General features: G+C 43.6%; 1 protein-coding gene across 1 annotated transcript in view; it reads left to right on the top strand.

The window, feature by feature from the left end:
- Positions 1-14,224, top strand: part of PEX14 (peroxisomal biogenesis factor 14) — a 76,874-nt gene extending 62,650 nt beyond the window's left edge. The window contains exons 5-9 of the mRNA XM_065696285.1: positions 4,199-4,284; positions 6,439-6,541; positions 7,793-7,890; positions 10,099-10,190; positions 12,420-14,224. Of these exons, the coding sequence (XP_065552357.1) occupies positions 4,199-4,284; positions 6,439-6,541; positions 7,793-7,890; positions 10,099-10,190; positions 12,420-12,885 (845 nt within the window). The 3' untranslated portion in view covers positions 12,886-14,224. The remainder of the gene's footprint in view (positions 1-4,198; positions 4,285-6,438; positions 6,542-7,792; positions 7,891-10,098; positions 10,191-12,419) is intronic.
- The last annotated feature ends 6,667 nt before the right edge of the window (positions 14,225-20,891 follow it).

Raw genomic sequence — 20,891 nt, 5'->3', positions numbered from 1 at the left:
GCTTCAAGGTTTGAAGTTCAAAAGTATATCTGAATGACTAATGAGATAGGTAGACTGCTGAATCTATAAGTTGACTCGGTGGTGGGAACAGCTCACACTGGAAAAGCTTATATTGAAAAAAGATTATGAGCTATATTTGCCTTCCCCAAAAAAGACATCTGAGTTTCTTGTGAAGCACCATCTGATCTGCTGGAGTTTAGGTCTTGAAGTCTGTGAACCACTCTGTGTTTGATATTTTTGGTTCTTTTTAAGTTGTTTTTTTTTTTTTTTGGAGTAGTTTTGACACCTCTACAAAAAATCACAAAACTAGAGAGAAAGTCTTACCCCCCACAGAGCAAAAAGGAGAAAGAGCTGAGGAAGGTACTGTGCTGAAAAGCAGTGGCTAGTGCCTTCAGAAACTCACTTTCTTCTCCATCTCTCTTCCCCACAAGGTGTTGCTGCTTCATGTTTAAAAATTATGTTAAAACTCTGGTTTCCAAGTACAGAAGTCGAGGATGGCTTCAAAACCATCTCAAGAGTTTATTAAGCAGGAATGGAGCAAACAGCTGAGTTGGTGATCTCAGCAGCATTGCCAGTGTAGGATGTCCATTCTTGTGAGTCAGAGCAATAAATCCTGTGCACAGCTTTTGATTTTGCTTAATCTCCTGCTGTTGTCAACCTAGTCGCTTCCCATTTTTAAGGTTACAGGAAATAATTAATATCATTTAAATCCTTACTTTTGTGCAAATGGAACTGCTAGTGTAGTTATTATTTCGTGTTCTAATGTTTTGTTGGAAATAGCTGTTACCTACGTAAGTACTTTCTTATTCTTGAAATAAGCATGTATATATAAGCCTTCAGTGTAGCATAGTCCCAGTATGCCCAGCTCCTCTTAGTTTGCTCTGAGAGAAACACTTATAACTTTGGGGAGGAAGAGACAAGAATTAAGTTAAGTTTCTAGACACTGTATTTTCACTCAATACCATCTCTACTATTTCCCCTCCTGTTCTGGAGGAGTAATTCCTTCCCTCTAGTTTGTACTTTTGCCAAGAGGTGTCAAAACTGCTTAAAAAAAAAGCTTAAAAAAAGCTTGAATTTGATTAATATAGAGAAACAAGACTTTGCCTGACTGATAATAAAACTGATAAATGACATTTGAATTACTTGTAGCAGTAATTTATTACATAAAATATCTTTTATTTGACATGCGATTAGTTGCTGGAAGCATCACTCAATCTGACTAGTTTAAACATGCTCTAAAATGAACCCCCAGTAAAAAAACAGGGCTGTCTGCTGTTGGCATTATGAAATACACTAATCCAGCAGTGAGGACAAAAATCTGACTTTAAATATTTAAATGATTAATTGGGTTTATATTTTTTTTTACCTTTCTAACCCCTGTAATTACAAGCAAACTCAGGGGAGTTTCTAAGCAAGGTGTGCAAAGCTGCCTCATCATCCAGTTCATCACCAGTGTTCTTCCCCATGGTGTTCACGGTTTCCATTTATGGGGGTTTGTGCAGATTTTACACCTGCTTAAAAATCAGTGACTGCTTTTCTTGCCATTTGGATCTTCTTCTCCCACCCTTGTGTCTTCATTACGTGGGAGGCTGTAGAATACAGGCCGTTTTCTCTTACAATTAAAAATGGTACCTAGAATCCAGACTTTTTTTTTTCCTCCTGATGCCTTTCCATGGCTTCACTGTTTGCTCTTGGAAAACCATCTCTTCAGCCTTAGTTTCTACAATTTAAATGTGGATACTAGTGATGCTGACCTTACTTGGATTCATGAGGCCTAATGAACTGATGTCAGGAGAGTTAATTCTGAGATGAATGGGGATCTTAAAACCAGTGTTTACTCTGCAAGTGCAATTTCCAGTTGCTTCTGTGAAAATTAAATGTATTTACACAAAACACAGACTTACAGCTGGAGAAAATACCTGTCTCCTTTCCATTTGCCTTTTGAAGGTCTCTTATGTGGAATGGTTTGTTACTTCTGCCATGCCTAAATGGAGAGTAACTGGGCTATTAGTGGTTTTTCACTTCCTCTGAATTCTGTTCCAGTTGTACAAGTAGGAGGAGATTGAGGATATGTGAAGAAGTCAGTGTGAACACTGAGGTTACAGCTGAGAAACTTGTAGCCCTCTCTCCTCCCCACGTTTTAGATTAGAATATTGCAGAGAAAAAGGAAGGTTGAGTGTGGATTTTAGGCAGAGCTGTGACATGCTTCGTAACATTGTAAAGTTGATGTGGTCAATCCAGAGCCTTTACTGTGTCCCTCACTCACTTTTCCTCTCCCCCCACCCCTCACTTTTTTTTTTTTTTTTTACCACAAGACAGAATTATTTCACACATCTCTAAAATGAGTAAAATGGCATTTCAGCTTCTTGTCTTTATAGACTCTCTGAACTTTAGGAAAGATCATTCTGGTCCCTTTTCATTAATAATGAAAACCAGGGGGCAATAAAATGTTCTTAGCTCAAGCATTATAGGAATGGAGGGAGAGATGAGTGAGGTGAAAGGGCAAAGCAGAGAGGGTCCTGCAGGTGTGTCTGCCCTCTACTCAGAGGTCACTGCAGCAGGGAGGTACTTAGGGACAGCCAGTCAAGGACTGTCACGGACAGGGCACCCCCAGACCCTGAGATTAATGAACCCTTTTTACAAGAGGCAGTTCAGTCTGGAGTTGTATTGCCATAGAAGGGGTAACTTCAGTCACAAGTTCAGGGCAAAGAACTGGTTGACCAAGAGACTTCAGATACCAGAAATGACAGTGGGAGCAGAGTAAGGAGGGGAAAGTGGGATGGATGACTGGGATGTGCAGCAAGATTAGCCAGAGATCATTTTAAATCCTGACATGTACACAGCCAGTTACTGCAGCTTAGCTGATGTGTGTTAACTCATTAAGTTAAAAAGTTATGATAATTTGATCATGTGCCTAAGCTCCAAAACTGCAACTGCAGCAACCCAAAATACTCCTGGTGACACTATTCACCTGTTCTCACAGAGCTGCTTTAATTTGTTCAGATTCTAACCAGTGGATGATTTGAGGAGCTGTGGCCTAAACTATTGTAAGATGCTATGAGTGCCAGTATTTGAGAGCCAGTGCCTGTTTGTAGAGCCTTAAGGCTGGTATTAGGAGTAATTCTTGCAATGAAATGCCTGTAGAACATCTCGGCAACAGAAACTCTGGCAATAGGTGAGAAAAGCAGAAAGGAGAGAAGCTTCCAGCCAGTTTAGCCTCCCTTTGAAAGCCTAAATTGAAACTTTGTAGAAGAGAATGCATTTCTGAGACATTACATACACATGTAGATTTGGATCTGTCTGTTTAGAGACTGTACACCGGCCTCCACCACATCAGTTCTGCCCACATCCTGCCACTGAACTTTAGGAAAGATCACTCCGCATCCTCTTATTATTAAAGAAAACCGGGGGCAGTACAAGATTCGTTAAGAGAACTGCGAGGGAGGTGAAAGGATAAAGCTGGTGGAAAACTACAGGTATCTTCTGATCCTGCTTGAAGGAGCAGAGCACACCGGAGTTTTGCTTTGCTCTGTGGAGTCTCTCAGCTTCTGTGCAGAATTGTGTGTTAAATAGCGCAAGGTTTTATCTGCTTCTTTACCTCTCTGTATAGGTATTTAATTGTGTATTTTCTTTCTGCTGTTTCTGTGTGTTTTGGTCTCTATTTGTAAATCAGGCTTGAAAGGCATTGGCCCATAATTGATAACACAGTGTTCATAAACCCATCTACTGCCCTGATAGATTTCTCTCCTTTCTCAAAACCCTGCTTTCCTTTTTTCTGCATTCTTCTGGATCTCTGGCTCTGTCCCTGTTTTCAAGGATTATGATAACGGAGAGCAAAAGGTGTTCAAGTAATGAGTTAACGTTGTCTAGTGCTAACACTGCAGACAGGTATCTGGGGGAAGTGCAGGCAAAACCAGCTTGATGGAACTTCTTAAAGTGCTGCTGTGATTTGTCTCTCTTTGACACTTTGTGCAAGGCCAGTGTCAGTGCTAGAGGTCTGGACAGATGTTTCAGAGTCCTAGGCCTGCACACTGTACCCGAGGGACTACCAGCATCCTAATGGCCCCTGCTCAGTAAATCTATGCCTGCTAAGAAGCAGCAGAACTGGCATTATTCATTGCACTCTTCTCCGATAAAGTAAGAATGAAAATGTCACCTGCAGTTCTGTCTGTGCTTATTTCTTCATTTTGGCCTTTAGGTCCACCTGGCTCCAGATGGCGAGATTATGGGGCTTTGGCTATCATAATGGCAGGAATTGCCTTCGGGTTCCACCAGCTCTACAAGGTAATATCTCCCTCACTACTTATACACTGCTCTGAGAGAAAAATGTTATGCTGCTTGTGTCCACATGATCATGCTGGGTCCAAGTTGGTGAAGCATCTCTGTTCTTACTGGCAATGCCATTGGTGTATGTGAGAAATGTAGACACTTAACATGAAAATGCAGTCTAAAAGTAGCAAGCAAACAAAACTAGATCTTACAGTGGATCTCAAACTACTAGAAACAAAGTAATTTTCATCATGTATATGTATTTTGGAGTTTTATAAGATGGGGAAACTGAGCACAGTTCAGTAAAAGGATACTTCCAGCACTTGCCATCAGGCATTACTGTCATGGCCCTGGTCTAATGAGTTGTCCACTGGTGATCCTGCACCATGGGTAGAAAAGAATCATCTTTGACTGATCAGAACACTGGAAAGAAGGTGCTAATTTCCAGGTCTGCCATATATCCTGTAGTTCTATTCCACTGTGCTTAGAACAAGGTAGAACAAGCATGTGTCTGCTTATGTATTGTAGAGACAGCAGCTCCTTCTTATTTCTTGTGCAATGTTTCTTCAATTGAACATACTCTTTCACTCTGGATTGCTTTCCAGCAGTGTGGTAAGTGACATTAGAGAATGTCTTTGGTAAACAATCATATTCTGTGGCTATATAGACATTAGTGGTTCAAGGCAACATAGAGTGTGAAGAGCTTTGGTCCAGCAGAAGTTGTGTTTTGTTTCTGAAAAAGGGACCGAGATGAAGACTTAACAAGAGGTTGATAGTTTACATATTTGTTCTTTAGTGAACAATTACCACCTTGTTTAGTAAAATCTATTTTACAAATAAGAGTGTGGTCCTTCCAGTTAAAAACTACTCTTCTTAACCTGTCCTATCATTGATTTTCTGGGTCTCAGTCTATGAGAGGCCAGATGAAACAGCATGTTCTATCTTCAGAAGTAAAGTTACTTGACTTAAGAGAATGGCTTTTTATGGAGATCTGTTGTCCCTGTGTTTTTATATTAAAGTAGTGATGCCAACCTTACTGATTTTTTCATTCTTGCAAAGAATGGTGGATCTGGTAAGTGTCCTGAGAGATGTTAAGACAACAGTGGCTGGGCCTTGCAGACCTGAACATATAGCTGTTACTAAATAACACACAGCTAACACATTTTTGGCATGTTAGTGATGCTGTTAATATATCCTACTGCTGTATTCTTTTTTTACAGATCTTGCTCCGCTGTCTATCCAAACCTCTCTAACCTAGCAGAGACTCTTATTCTTTCACAGGAGTAAAACATCTTTGGAAAGAGTTGATAGATTCCCTCTGCCCTTCATGGGATTTTGAGGGAGTTTGCAAATAGTGATTTTTGTATGAAGGATAGGATGCTGAGATACAACATAATTGTCTGTGTTTGTTCTGTGGAGATTAAGAGAGAACTGTTTAGGAAAGTCATCAAAAGCTCTTTGCTTTTCAGAATGTCAGAGTGTAAACATGTACATGTACATGTGCTTTGTGAGGGTAAGAGCTGTGCACACCAGTGCTAGGAAGTATAAAGGAAGTGTAACACATGTAGCAGTCTGGATAATCAGGTCTGCCTCAGAAACTATCCTGTATGTTTGCCTGTGCACTGAGTGTACATGGATCAAAAGTTGGGATGAAGCAACATTTATAGGCACTATCAGGGCTATTTCCACATCCTAGACTATCCTTCTCTGCCATTTTTTTCACCTGCCGTATTGTGCTTGGATTCCTCTGACCTTTCCTGGGCCTTTCTCCTCTTCTTCCCACTTCTGTATTTCTTGCCTTTTGGATGTAGCTCGGATGTTGCAACGTATCAGTGTGATCACATTTGAGAGCGTATGATCTGAAGTTTTACTCTGTGTGATGGATGTTTCTCTGGGCTTAGAGCTGTCTCAGGAAGCCTTAAATGGAGTTAGGAACTGGGATTTAGCACCCCAAAAATGTAAAAGAGAAGATATGAGTTCTGTGGGTACATCCTTTAACACCTGCTGTAGAGGGAATTTCTTTTCTCAGCCAAGTGTGTGGATAAATGATCACTGGCTGTGTGATAAAGACTGAGGTTTGGGTGGTGGCCTTTGAGGATGTTTCAGGTACTTTAGAAAAGACTGTTTGCATATCCTTATTTCCTAAAAAACTTTCTGTACTCCATACAGAAATACCTGCTTCCTCTCATCATGGGAGGAAAAGAAGACAGGAAACAACTTCAGAGGATTGAGTCAAACATCGCTGAGATGAGTGGCAGTGTGACACAGACAGGTAAAGATTAATGACTCCATCAATTCACTCCTCAAAGCCTTTCTCCCTGTAGCCTCCATTCTGCCAAGCCCCCCACCCTTTTCTTTCCCTCCATCTCCACTTTATGTGGTGACTTCATTTATCTACTCTGAGAATCTGTTCACATTTGCAAATGAAGGCGCCGTCATTTCGGTTTAATTTGAAATTGGTTGTTTACTGTCGGCGCGGCCTCAATTAATTATGTTTTTACGGAAAGGCTCCCAACCTCAGAATATTAATAAGGAGAATAAAATGACAGCCTTTCGCGGGGCTGTAAAGTTCAGGTTTAATTTCTGCTTCTCACATGTTTTCAGGGGCATTTTTTTTTTAAGTCTTTCCCCCCCACCTTCCGTCTAAAAATCCGAGGAAGGGTCAGGATAGTCTGTAATTACTGTGCCTCCCTGACCTTAGCCACCTTCTCTGTTACTGACTCTATAGGGTGTCTGTTCATTACCCAATGCCCTAATGATGGTCTGGATTAGCTGTTGCCTGTCACACCAATAGAGGTTTTAATTTTATTTTACCAGCTTGTTTACTGCCTGGAAGCCTTGGATAAAGTAGCAAAATAGTAAAAGTTGGAGTCCAGCAGAAGTCCTCCAGTGCTTGTGGGGTGTAGGAGGGGAATACAGGATGTTCTCTTGAAATAAAAGGGGGAAAGTGCAAAAGTGTATTCAATTGGAGGGGTGAAAAATGTTTGATTTTCAGCAGTAGCTTTGTTAAAGATGTTGGGGTTGAAGGAGCAGGTGGGTTGAGAGTGGGAGGATGCTCATTACATCTCTCAGTAGAGGGTGTGAAGAAAAGTGTCCTTCATTTCTCATGATACCCTGAGGTCAGTCCTGAGACCAGCCTCTTCCCAGACTGGAGGTATCCCCAGTGTTTGCCTGTGTGAGGCCCAAGATAGATAAATGATACAAACATTGTGTAAGTTCAGGGAGATGTACAAATCATAAACCAATATAATTAGAAGGGAGAGGTTTCGGACGGATATACTGTGGGCTATAGACATCTATACAATGGAAAGATAAACTAGAAATACTGGAGGTTAGATGCAGTGCAGGTAGATTACCCATAGTGCAGATAAATCATATGGATTAAAGTGAGCAGGCGGGTGTAGATAAATTATATATAGTAGGAATAGAGGCATCTTTGTAGCTAGACAGCAGGAAGGGCGTGTGTGAGTGTGTGTATGTGCATGTATCTCAGTTTAACACTCTCCTGCTTTTTCCTTCACAGTGACTCAGTTACAGACAACTTTAGCAGCTGTCCAGGAGCTGCTAATCCAGCAACAACAGAAAATCCAGGAGCTCACTCAAGAACTGGCTGCTTCTAAGGTATCCGCTCCCACCTCTTTACTTTTAGAACATCACCACCTATCTTCTTTGCAACATGCATGGCTTCTTTTGTGGGCACATGGAAAGCATCTCGTTAGGTTTACAATCCAGCCTTCAGCTCTGTCATATATCCAGCCAGTTTCTCTGCACCTGACTTCTCCATAGGCAGTCTGTTTAAAGGACTGGATATTAACTGGGTACTCAGTGAAATATATGTAACTTCTGGGAGGGCTTTGCTATTTAGCTTTGGATGCAGCCTTTGGATGCAGCCTATTTAATCTCAAATGCAGTGCATTTGAGATTGAATAATTGTGCTGTTAGTCCACTGACCAAAAGAGGCAAAGTCCAGTTTTGCATTTGTGTGTAATATGTAATTTTATGTGTTCATATTTCTCCTGTACCCTTATACATTGTCAAAACAATGACTTTATCCTGTTCAGCCAAGCACACACTTGAAGTACTATATTTAGGTCACTTTTTCAGATCCAGACCAGGTAATGCTGAATAGTCTTACTATTTGGTTTCTTGTTTCAATGATTTTGGTCATCTTAGTGTAACAGGTAGCCCCATCACAACCACATTAGCGATGCACAGTTGCCCATTCCTCTCGACTCCCAACTTGACCTTGGCAGTAAAACCATCAGCTCTGACTAGTTTGTGTTGTTACATGTGTAACTACAAGTAACCACTTTTAACCAACACTGATTTTCTTTCTGGTGATGAGAATTAGTGTTTTGCATCTCCAAAGTACTTTGCATCCATTGGCCTAAGTATTCTATCAGCCAGTGAGTGTTGGTTCCATGTGAGCTGGTGTGGATTTGAACCAGTCACATAGAGATGATCACAGACTTGTGATTATTCATCTTGATCTATTCTCTGTGCAGGGAGAGAGTTTTCTTTTTAATGTGAAACCCCTTAGACAATGTTTCAGTCATTTACCTATTGCATGAACTGTTGTCTTCTCCCCTTACCTGTACTTTAATCTCATACAAACCCTTTGATGGTGTGTAACTGGTGGGCCACAGCTGACTGTGTGGTGTGCACACTGTACAGTAGGAATCCCTCAGTGGCACAGCTGTAAACCCAACCATGAAAGCCAGTTTATGGTCCCAACACTCTACTTCAATTTTCCTTGGGAACTGTGGCCTGTCAATGGCCTGGAGCCAGTCCGGAAATTGGAAAACTGTTTTCAGGTCTTAAGTGTTAAGATTAAGACCACATGTTGAGCTTTAAGAAGGGAAAAGGGCATAAGAGTCTTGGTGGTTTAGAGTCTTGAAGAAGTTCTTCCTCCCCCCTCTCTACCCCCTGCACTGAAATGGTAGCACACATTGTTATGATATCTAAACCTCATGCGTACAAAGAAAAACTTGGGCAACCCCACAAACCAAAGAATAAAAGCTGTGTTTTCTCAGCTGTAATGTAAGTTTTTATATCTGCTTTTCAAACTCCTACTGGCATGCTGTAAAAAATTAAAAAGAGGGACTTTAAGTAATTAAAAAACATACATAAAAATTCAAGGCTTGAATTTTCTACAACTGTTTTTTAAAGAGACTGGCTAAAAAGCCCCAGATGTCAGATTTTATTTCTAAATCCTAGGCATCTGGCACCATATGTGTTTTGGAAATTTGAGTCCTTTGCAGGCCAGTGAGTGGAAATCACTCCCTTGTTAATGTGCTGCTGTAGCTTTCAAGGTCTTGGAAAGCCAGAACAGTGGCTCCTGGATTCTTGCTGTCTGAGGGCTGGGAGTGTGAATCCCAAGGGAACGCATCTGTGTATATCACAGCTACTACAGACTGAGCCTCTCCCAGCTCACAGGGTTCACAGCCCAGAAGTCAGTGCGAGGAGTGCTGGCTGTGAAGGTGTTCGGGGTTACTCAGCACTAGCTGAAGTCTGTTTAAAGAATAAGTAGGAACAATCAGTTCTGGCTACATCTAGTAGGAATTGCTGAGGAGGTTTTTTGTGTTATTCCAGTTCTGGCTTCTTTAGTCAGGGGATTTATTAAGAGCGTGTCTGGAGCGATGCTCACAAATGGCTTCATTCTGAATTGCTTTTAGCAAAAATTAATATGGGAAGTGCTAGACATGAGTATTCTTTGGTCCCATAGTCAGCCCATCACTGCAGGACTTACTAGGGTGTAGAAAAAGTGACATTTATGTACTATCTCCCAGTTCATACTTTGATCTTCGTGTCTTCTTTTTCATGTTCTAGGCCACAACTTCCACCAACTGGATCCTGGAGTCACAGAATATTAATGAATTGAAATCTGAGATCTACTCATTAAAAGGCCTTCTTCTGAACCGGTACGGATCAAATGTGTGAGCAGATTATTGTGTGGGAAAGGGTTGCTTTCTGGGATCCTCTCAGTCATGGAGAGGAAAAGCATTTCCAACAGGAACTAGCTCTATATCCTGTTATTGCTATTTTAATTTGTACTTCACTATCACTTTCTATTTGCAGGTCTCAAAATGCTTTTCAAACTTGCCTTAAATCACAGAGCACTTCGGGCAATTAGTAAGGTCTTTCCTTTTTGTTTATGAGAAAGGAATTCTCTGCCATTCCCCACAGTTAGGATGCCTCTCACCTGAGGAGTTGGCTGCATTTGCCCCTGCATTCTCTTACAAAGAGAGTCACATCTGGATACAGCTCAGCTGACCTGTTCATGGTTAGGGCATAACCAGGATGAAAAGAATCACACTTCCGGAAAAGCCTGGTTCTCTCTAATAGCTAGCTCACATATAGACATTTTATAATGTCTGAAATGAGGTGATATAAATCCCAGCCTGTGGGACAGTTGTAAGAACAGAGATCAGATCTCAGTTCTTGAGGAAATTCTTTTTTTCCAAGTACATAACTTAAGGGTTTATCTAGCTTCCCAGCTACTGAACCATTTACTCTGATATGATTCTCTTGCCTCCTTCTACATGCAACTATGTCTTCTCAAGTCACCTGTTTCCTAAGAGTTGGACTTCAAAGATCAACCTAAGACTCAACTAACCATGTTCTGGATCTCAGCAATGGGAATTTTCAGAAGTCTGAAAAGTGTATTGTCTTTAATATCCTTTCAAATTCTCACTACACCTCCCATTCCTCCAAAGAGTCACTGGAGAGAGCTTTGGAGGACTGAGGACACATACTAAGTTACTGTCTGTTAATTATGAACAGTTACTGCCTGTTGATTTGGGTCATATTAGCATCACTGCTGAGGAGTAAGCATTACTTAGTGACACCTCCTCAGCAATGGGAAAGTTGCAGCTGGGGAATAAATGCTTTTTGGAAAAAAGAAAACTTCTGGGAGAAGTTGTTTTATAAAGAAAGAGCAAATGTCTTTGCAGTGACAAGGCAGCAGCCACACCAGAGCCAAGAAAGTCTCCAGATTGAAATTGCTGTTTGCAGTTATGATACTGGTTGAATAATGCAGGCATTAGCTTATTGCACTCACAGGAGATGGAGGTTAGATCAGCAGAGTTCTTTGATGGCTGCTGGTGGGAGGAGGAAGAGGGAGGTGAGAGCAACTACTGTTCCCAGTTCAGTCTAAGGAAATGTAATCTGCTGTGTTTGAATACTCACTGTAGGAGAGCAGCCAGCTTTCATCTGCTCTGTCTGTGGCACGAGCCAGCTCACCTGAGGGACATTGGGACTCCCTGCCACACAGCATCCTTTTCAGACCTCGATCTGATCTCTCATACTCTCACTTTTCACATACACAAGCAAGGATGCATGGGGAGTACTGGATCAGACATGCTTTTTTGCTTTGCTTTTCATGATGGATTATTTTCTGAGGACACCAGTGCTTCCCACTGCACTTCCATTTGTCTTCTCTGGTACTTGGGTTCTCCTGTTAGGGTTGGGCTTTAGCATGCCACTGTCAAATCCTTAAAGCCCACCTGGAAACGACTCAAGGACAGAGCAGCCAGCTTTCTCAGCTGATACGAGCTAATATGACTCCATTCAAGTCAGAGAAGCTGAACCAGTTTGTGGCAGCCAGGATCTGGCCCAAACATGTAAAGTGCATGCTGGGACTAGGAGATAGGCTCTGGATTGCACTGAGCCACACTGCAATAGCTGAGTATCACAGTGGAGGTGAGAGCCAGATGGTGAAATTCCTTGGCTCGGGCACAAGGACCTGGTGTGTCTGACTTCTTGCTCCAGTGGGAATTTTCTTTACCAGTTAATTAGTGATTGTTTTATAAAGGGACACCCATGTCTTCCCAGAGGCAGCATTCCTGAGTGCTAGCTTGCTGTGTGACACTGGCCAAACCAGATCATTTTAGTGCTTCAGATTGCCCAGCTGTGATATTTTTTGTGGGTGCAGGCTCGATTACTGGGTGCTTGTAAAGCACTTTGAGATTCTGGCTGAAGAAGTGAAGTGGCCTTGGGTTTGTTCATTTATGTCAATGGAGACTTGCAGTCTTAGCCCTGCTTTACGTGGTTTCTGCAGCGCAAATACCATTCTCTTGAATGATAACCCCTCAGTATTGTGTAATAAAAACCCCTTTCTCTCCTTTTCTTCCCCTCTTCCCTCCCCCAAGGAGGCAGTTTCCTCCCTCCCCTTCGGCTCCTAAGATCCCGTCATGGCAGATCCCAGTGAAGCCAAGCTCACCCTCCAACCCTGTTGTTGCCAACCATAATAGCAGCAGTGACATCTCCCCTGTCAGCAACGAGTCTACCACCTCATCACCAGTCAAGGAGAACCACAGCCCTGAGGGCTCAAAGGTCAGCTGCCATCTCCTGAGCACGGAGGAGGGCAACAAGGCAGTGATTGACGTCAAGAGCCAAGTGCGGATGGAGGTGCAGGGGGAGGAGGAGAAAAGGGAAACCAAAAGGAATGAAGAGGAGGAAGAGGACGATGAGGATGATGATGTTAGCCATGTGGATGAGGAGGAATGTCTGGGTGTCCAGACTGAGGACCGGCGAGGAGGGGATGGTCAGATTAATGAGCAAGTAGAAAAGCTACGAAGACCTGAGGGGGCTAGCAATGAGAATGAGATTGACTAAGACACCCTGGCTTCTGCTGCTGCTGCTGCTGTACATCTTCCCTAGGCTCCTGCACTGTCCCTGGTGCCTCTCCCATTTTGAGGAGAGAAGTGCCACCATCCTCTCCCATTGATCCTTCCATGACTGACCTTGAGCAGGGTCATGATTGCCCAGTGAACAAGGTGGACCCTGTTTCACCACAGGGCTTTGCAGCGTTGCAGTGGCTTCTTTTCCCCTCCCAGACCTTCTCCCCATGAGCTGGGGTTATTGCCTAGGCTGGAAGACCAATCGCCTTACCATGCACCACAGCTAGAGAATCAGTTCTCTTACAAAAACACCATCTCTCCCAAAGCAGCCAGCCTCTTTGCTGCCTCCGAGTCCTCTCCAATTTCGGAAACCAGTCTGTCCTGAGCTTTTTGATTTCACCAGCCTTTAAACCCCACAAAAGGCCCAAACCAGTTCTCTGTTTCCCAAAATAACCCTCTGGTTTATTTCTCAAACTACTTGATATTCTGTTGCCAAAAAAAAAAAGAACGTTTTAACCCTGAATTCCTCACCAGATCTCAGTCTTGGCTCTCCCAAGCCTTATGTCAAGCCTCAAATTCCTGAAACTACCTAGTATCTAGAAACACTAAATTTCTGTGGGATCCAAAGAACACTGTTTCCACCCCACATACTTCCACTCATCAAAGCGGCCTCTTGCTAGAGACCAAGCCCAGGTTTCATGGCCACAGTAAAATCCACAAGAACAAGTGGCTTTGTTACTGATTGCTCCCCAGTAAAAGAAGGTTTAAAAGAAGCTGACTCCATTCATCCCAGTTATTACCCTTCCTCCTCCAAAGACAAGACACTCACATCAACTTTTGACTAGTATTTTGACTAGAATTAATACAAGGTGATATCAGATGCTGAAACAGTTGATTAATTCTGAATCTTTGCAATGGTTTTAAGCTGGGTTTTTCTCCCTAAATGAGGAGAAAACCTATCCTAAATGACCAGTGACAGGCACCTCCTTCAGCAAAGCAGTCTCTACAGAAGAAAGAACAGTTCCAGCTCTGAGGTTAACCACTGGCCCTTCCTGCCCAGTCCAGCCTTTTCTTGCCCCATTGGGGCTTTACACAAACGAAACCAGTGAATTTTGAAACCTCTCATTTGCAGCATTGTGTTCTCAGCTGGTAAAATGGTGGTGTCTAATTATATTATTCACTGCATCAGAGCCTCTTAGCAGAGCAATTCTTGTAACAACTGAGTCTCACTGTCCTCACCAAGCAAGTGTGCTCGTCTGTGTGATCATGTATAGATTTCAAATATAAAATATGATTGTATATAATTGTAATAAATATGAGTTACCACTATTTAACACCAGGCTATTACTGGATTGCTGTGGCTCTTATTTTGGGGTGGTGAAGGGAGGGAAAAGGGACTATCACAGAAATTCAGTCCTTATAAAATGTTTTCTGAAGGATGTTTATGGTTGATTTTCTGACCCAATACTAGGTTATATCAGCAGGAGGCAGCGTGGAGAACAGTGTAAGTGCGTGCAATATAAGGTACAATATAAAGAGCACCAACGCTGTAATGCTGGGTTGCCTCTGGTGTTCCAGAGGACAAGGTGGATGTATCATCTGGTGAGTAACATGCAGCTATTCCAGTGTCTGTCCTCCCAGCAGGAGGCTCTGGAGGGTGCAGAATGCAGCATCCCTCTCCTTCCACCCCCAGCAGCAGGAGGTGCTGAAGGGAGTGTGAGATATCCCACAGCCCCTTGGTCTTATCTACTACCAGCAGGGAATGCTGCGCTGTATCCCATGACTGCTCTAACTCTGCCATGTCAGTGCAGAAGCCATTGAAAGAAATGGCATGCAGCAAGTTAACTCTTAGCTACTGCAGTCACATCTTTGTACAGCATAAGTGTTTGGCTCCCTTCTTAAAAATTAGGGATTTACTTGATTCCCGAGTATTTGGGTGTCTGGTACACAGTGACATTTTCCTGCTCAGGGGGAGCGAAAGGGACCTTCATATTACTGTATTTAGACCTGCTGCTGAATGTGATGATTTCTCATGCCTTAAATGGACGAATATCTTCCCCAGGAGTGAGTGAGTGTGTGTGTGTGTCCCTCTCCCTCTCAGTCTCTCTCTCCACTGTTTAACATTCACAAAGAACGTCACGTTTAGCTAAAACAGGGCAAATTTGAAAGTGTTTAAAAGGAAAGGCTTTCCTTAAGAGATGGCACTTTTCATTTCTCCAAGCCAAGAATTCTTGTGAAAAGAAAACATGACTGAACGCAGGGATGTGATGAAAAAGTATTGTCCTGCCTGTGTACATTTTATATACATAGAAGGTTTTGAAAATAGAAAGTGCCTGGACAACAGCAGTTGGTGAAATGTGGAAAATATTTTGCTGAGGTATGTGCCTTGCAGAGTGACTTACGAGGTTTACAGTACAAGCATCCCTGCGGGTTCAGTTTTCCCCCCTTTTCCTCCATGTTGCCAGTGTTCAATGCATTTACCTCAAGATTTCTGGTGCAGGGTAAAAGGCAGTTTTCTTCAGCTGCTCTCTTCCCTCCCTTACTTGTGCTTCTTACAACCCTTACCAATTCAATAGGTCATTGTTTTTCCTTTCCCCAACCTGATGAATCCGAGAAAACTCCATCATAGCCATTGTTGCTCAAAAAATCCAACTCCAGGCCTCTGGCTGCTGATGGGATGTTTGTGTACTTTGCTGAAGAGATCCAACCCGCCAGCAGAGAATTTGGAACAAGCCAAGCCCTTCTTAGCAGCAGGTATTGTTGTGCATCACGAGTTTTGTTCCTCTGTCTCGTGTTCCTTGTCTCTCCAGCATAGCAACAGTTGTGGGGTGTTTTGGTCCTTATGAACCATGTAGCCTCACTGCTAACTTGTAACTATCTTTTCCTTTTTGTTTTTTGCTAGAAAAAAAGCCCACTTAGATCAGCTGCCCTGTGAAATGTTTAGCCTATTGGCCAGTAGGCACTGGGAATGGCATCATATTAGCTGAAAGATGACCAGATAGCAAACCTTTTATCTGCAGAACAAGAGAGACAGCAGCAGCAGTCACCCACCATCTGGCTGTATTCAAATACTCTGTTTTACTGTGTAAGCAACCTTTGTTTTGACACAGGAAGAAGAATAACAACACCCTGGTTGGTGAGTTCAGTGGGTTCATAACATGGTTCCTATAGGTCCTTGATACTGTATAGAAAGCAGGTGAAGGGAGCTTCCTCTGAACACTGTTATTTGAGCACATTTCAGTGAAACCCTGTGAGCATGTGCTCTCCCTCCTAGAGGAAACAATAACAGGCTGGTGCTTTCCAGTAATTCGAGGATATAAAAGCTCCCTTTTAAATACCTGCAAGAGGAATGTGGGGAACTCAGAAAATGTGACAAAGTGGGAAAGGGTTAAGAGAGATATCTGCTGATCATCTTTGTCCAACCTTCCTCACCCCTAGATGTGACAAGTAAGTCCTATGTGCATCTTCACCATCAGAAGCAGGAAGGATTTTTTTATTGCCGTTTGTGTGTTGAGGGTGTAACCTAACAGTGTTGGGGATCAGGAGGAGGAGGAGGATGGACTGTAGGATCCCATGTGAACTTGCTGCTTTGCTGCAAAGTATTTTCCTTGTAAGAGTGCCTCAGTTTCCACATGTGATAGTAAAAAATACTGGCTGGTTAATGCAAAGATGTGACAAAGAAAAGCTGCAGGCAAAGCCAACTTTGGGAACCAGGTTTCATGCTCACACAAAAACCCCAACTCCCATTAACTGCTGTGCCCTGGAGCAGGACCCCCGCCCCCTTTGCTGGCTGTTCTGGGGAGGAGAGCAGTGCAAGGCTGCAGCACGATGCCCAGCTGCAGCCACTTATTAGCCCTTATTAGGGGGGGACAGTAGTTCCTGGACTGCACAGGTGTGTGAGAGGAGATGCCCTGCCCTCTTGCAGCAACCTGTGCTGATCACTTGGCCATCTTGGCCTGGCCTGGAGACAGGCATTTTAGGTCTGGCCTTTTCTTCTTGCAACTTGGGTGCTTCTGCCAAGTAAGTGCTTTTTAATAACTATGTTTTCTCTTGACTTTGTCTTCAATAAAGTGGGGGGAACTGGCTGCATTGCCGGTGGCTACCTCACCCTGGTCTGGGGTTTGTTACAAGGTCTGTCCTGATGTGTACTGCTACATGTACATGGTTGTACTGCCATGGGATGGTGCCTGGGGCAGGGAGGAAGGAAGCTGTGGAAGAAGTCTTTGTCTGCTCCGTGGCTTTCATTTGCAGTGCCTACTCCAGAAATGGAGGCTGCCTTTGCTTTTCCTTTGGTGGGGCAGTGTGATGCTTGAGCAAAACAAAGCTCAAGCAGGTCTAGAGTAGCTTTTTGTTGTAAACCTGTGGTGTTAAAGTCAAGGTCCTCGTGCTTACCTAGACCTTCCACACTCAGCAGGTTGTGGAGTACATAAGTGTTTTTCCCAAGGGCTTTGACAATAGGAAGCTTTGGGAGGTCCCTTCTTTGTGGTGATGGTTTATGTTAAGCACAAACCGTATGTGGTGGTGACCCTGTGCACCAAAAACTGACATTAAGCTTGAGCTGAGAGTCTTTCTGCCTGGACTTGATCTCTCTTATCGGTGGGTGGTACGCCAGTGCAGAGTAAGAGAGGGACTTGGCCTTCAGGGATTGAAAACATGGAGGGATGCTGGAAGGTGAAACACAATAAACCATTTACCTGAGGGCACAAGAGAGAACTTCCCCCTTTCCTCATTTTCCCTTGTATCATCTTATCCCAGACTGCTGCTTCCTTCAAGAGTCAGTCTCTGTAGGCACCTTTAGAGCTGTGTTCACCTATTATGCTGATGAAAGGCTGTGTCTTACCACTGTATCCTCTCAAAAAGTGAAATAAAGTAATGGAAATGTACCGAAGGTGAATTTTGGGGTATGAAGGAAGAGGGATGATGCAGGGCTGGGTCCAGCTCTTCCACTTGCTGTGCAGTAGGAGCTCTGGACTGCGCGCTTGTAGATGGAGGGGCTGGCATGGGCTCTCCCAGCTGAGGGAAAAAAACAATCCCATCCACGAAAGGGAGCAAGCACTAACCTAATAAAGGCACCAGCTGGACGGAGGGAAAACCAGCTCTTTGGGAAAAAAAAAACCAGCCCACAACCTCCTTTCATTAGAAAAATAATATATTTCATCCAAATAAGGTAAAAATATTTGAAATGGGGCAGAAGTGAGCACTAGGCAGCATCTGTCAGGCCCTTTCTGAAAAGGGGAAGATTTTTAAACTCAATTACAATTTATTTTTGTAAAGTGTCTTTCAGGCTAAAAATCTCCCCAAATGCTTTGCAAAGACTGCTCAGGGGTTCCTTCCAACATGGAGCATCTTGGAAGAATGCTCCTGTTTCCCCACCAGGCCCTTCTTTTCTGCATCTGCTGCAGGATTTAACCCTTCAGGATTTTACTTTAATTCTGTATTTGCACAAATGATGAGAGATGGTTTGTGATGCTGGCTCCAAGTACATACCTGAGGGGGGGGGGGTGGTTCATTTGATGTATTTTTTCCTGGTTTAGGTAAAATACTTGCTTTTCTTTAGGACTGTGTCTCCTCAGGGAGAAGGTGATTGGTTGGATAGGGCTGATTCAGAGGACCTAGAAGTACAACTGGCTTATTTGTTGCCTGTTTTTCCTTCTGTGCCTGTCCCATTGCCAGCCTGTTTGTCTGCCTCTCAGGCACTTTGTCTGCCTGGCATGTCTGTTCTGTACAACATCCCAGTTGTTGGGTTTTCAGTGTTTCATCATGCCTGTCTCCTGATGCCCAATGCTCTCCTCTTGCTAACACTTTAGAAGCAGACTGCTTCCAACTTTATCCTTGGTTTTGTTAGTACTGAAGTTTTATCTGTGTGGAGCTAGGGTAACATCTCCTTAAAATTAATTTCTTTAAGTGATTTTTAATTCAACCAGAGCAAATTCTTGGGTGGGCATTCTTCCATCTCTTTAAACAGATTGGCTTTACTTAAGCAGCTTCGGCTGATACATGCATTCACAAAAGACTGTGTGTGAAACTGCTGCAGCTTTCCTATGTAGATGACTTACTCTTTGCTTCCTGCCCTCTTACAGTATCAACAGTAGATTTCATCTCTGCATGCCTGTTGCCTGCTTGCTTCGTATGTTTTGTGTCTGTGCATTGCTGTGCAGTAATATCAATGCTTCCACTGCAGCAGCCAGCAAGTTTTGGGTGTGAGATTTGGGTTCCTTCTTGCTTCACAGTCTCTTCTGTTCCCCAGAAGGAGCTAAGTGCAGCCTGATATTTCAGCTGAAACGGAAACATCCCACTATTGCATCTATTTCTTACCTCCTTTATAACCCAACTCTCAAACCCACAGGCAGAGTTTACTAATCTGGGTAAAATAGAGATGTAATGGGTGCCCTGGCAGTGGGTGTCCCATCTGCAGTTCTGCAGAGGGGGTGATGTGTTAGCTGTGGGGAACCATCTCTGTGTGGTGGCTGTTATGGCCTAGGTAGGTGCTGTGTCTGGTTGCCTTCCATCTCATGGGTGCAACATGCTCCAGCTGAGACATGACTTGCAGGATTGGTGCCTGGTAGCTCAATGAACAAGCTTGCTTCCCCGCGAGGGGCTTTCTGACTTGCTTTGGTTACAGACCAAGTGGCTATTTTTTATCCTCTTTAATGTGTTGGACTGTAGAGCTCTGTTTAGGCAGAGTCTGGCCGTGGCCTGAGATCACAGGAGGGTCCTAGGGGCTGCTGGTGACAGCAAGGGCTCGGGGCAGATGTTGGTAGCTGACTTCACAGCGAGAGCACAAGGCAGCACCCTGCCCTGTGGGAAGGGGGCAGGGAAAGGCTCAGCCTGCCTGTCAGATAAATCTTGGTCTGTTTACTTAAATCCTCAGTGTTTCTTCATTTGTTTGTTTAAGAGTTTCCCTGCCAAAAAAGAGCAAAAGGAAGGAGGGAAGCTGCCTCTGTTAGCCACCCCTCCTCAGCCACGAGGGGCCTGGGGCACTTCAAGGGCCAGAGCACCCTGTCTGCCCCAGGCACGGTGAAGGGATCTGCCTCTGGAGGGACCATGTTCCTGTCTTTGGAGCAAACACTTGTCCCTTGGAAGGGAAGATGCACGTTAGGGGCTCCAGTGAGCCCACTTCTTGCCCCAGAACTGGCATGAAGAACCTGTCGTCCCTTCTAACACTGCTGTGCCTACAGATGCTGTTTAGTGCCTTTCTCTCCTCTATGCCCTCATCCCTTTGGTAGAGACTGTTACCTCCAGACTTAGCTGTTGTCAGCTTTTAGAGACCCAAAAAGCAGGGGCTTCCTGCCAGGATGTGGATTTCCACTTAACAGTGGAACAGAGGGACTCAAAAGCATCTTACCTATCCTTTACCTCCTAAAAATACCAGGTATAGCGCACATCACACATGCAGTTCCTTCCCATGTTCGTGTACGCTTTCACCTAAACTGGTGTACTTTCCTTGTCCCCGCACAGGTACTGGGCAAACTTGTGTTATTTTGCTGTAGCTGTGCATGTGCAAGTCTCGTGTACAGATATATTTATGCATGCTCTCATCTTCCCAAGTTTGGTTGTATTAAACAAAGTTCTGCCTTGGTTCGTAGAGAAAGGCAGAAATTATTTATTTATTCATGTGTGTGTGCACGTGCATGTGTGAAACTCCTAAAGCATTCCCAGCAATCGACATGCCTTTTTTTGCTTGGAAGAGGTACAAGCTGCTCGCTGACTTTCTGAGAAGTCTTTAAAGTTCATGTTCTCCTTGAAGATGATGTGAGATTTTATTGTCATGTTTGAAAGCTTCAGTCTTCTATGCAGATTGCATGCAGATTGGCAGGGGGGATATTTGGCTATAGCTCCTCTCCTTCCCTTTCCCCAAGAGCTGCTGCTTTAAAAGGCCTTCAAAAGGGCACCTGCAGGTTTGTGAACACAATTTTGTGCCTGTGTGCAACAGCCCAGCAGCGCAAATGCAGGACGTGGCTGTGACACCAGTGGCCGATGCAGTCTGTATGTACCCTATTG

This window comes from Lathamus discolor, chromosome 16, assembly GCF_037157495.1.
Source record: "Lathamus discolor isolate bLatDis1 chromosome 16, bLatDis1.hap1, whole genome shotgun sequence".
Classification (NCBI taxonomy): domain Eukaryota; kingdom Metazoa; phylum Chordata; class Aves; order Psittaciformes; family Psittacidae; genus Lathamus; species Lathamus discolor.
The sequence above is the reverse complement of the archived record's forward strand: the minus strand, read 5'-3'. Positions and strand labels throughout refer to the sequence as shown.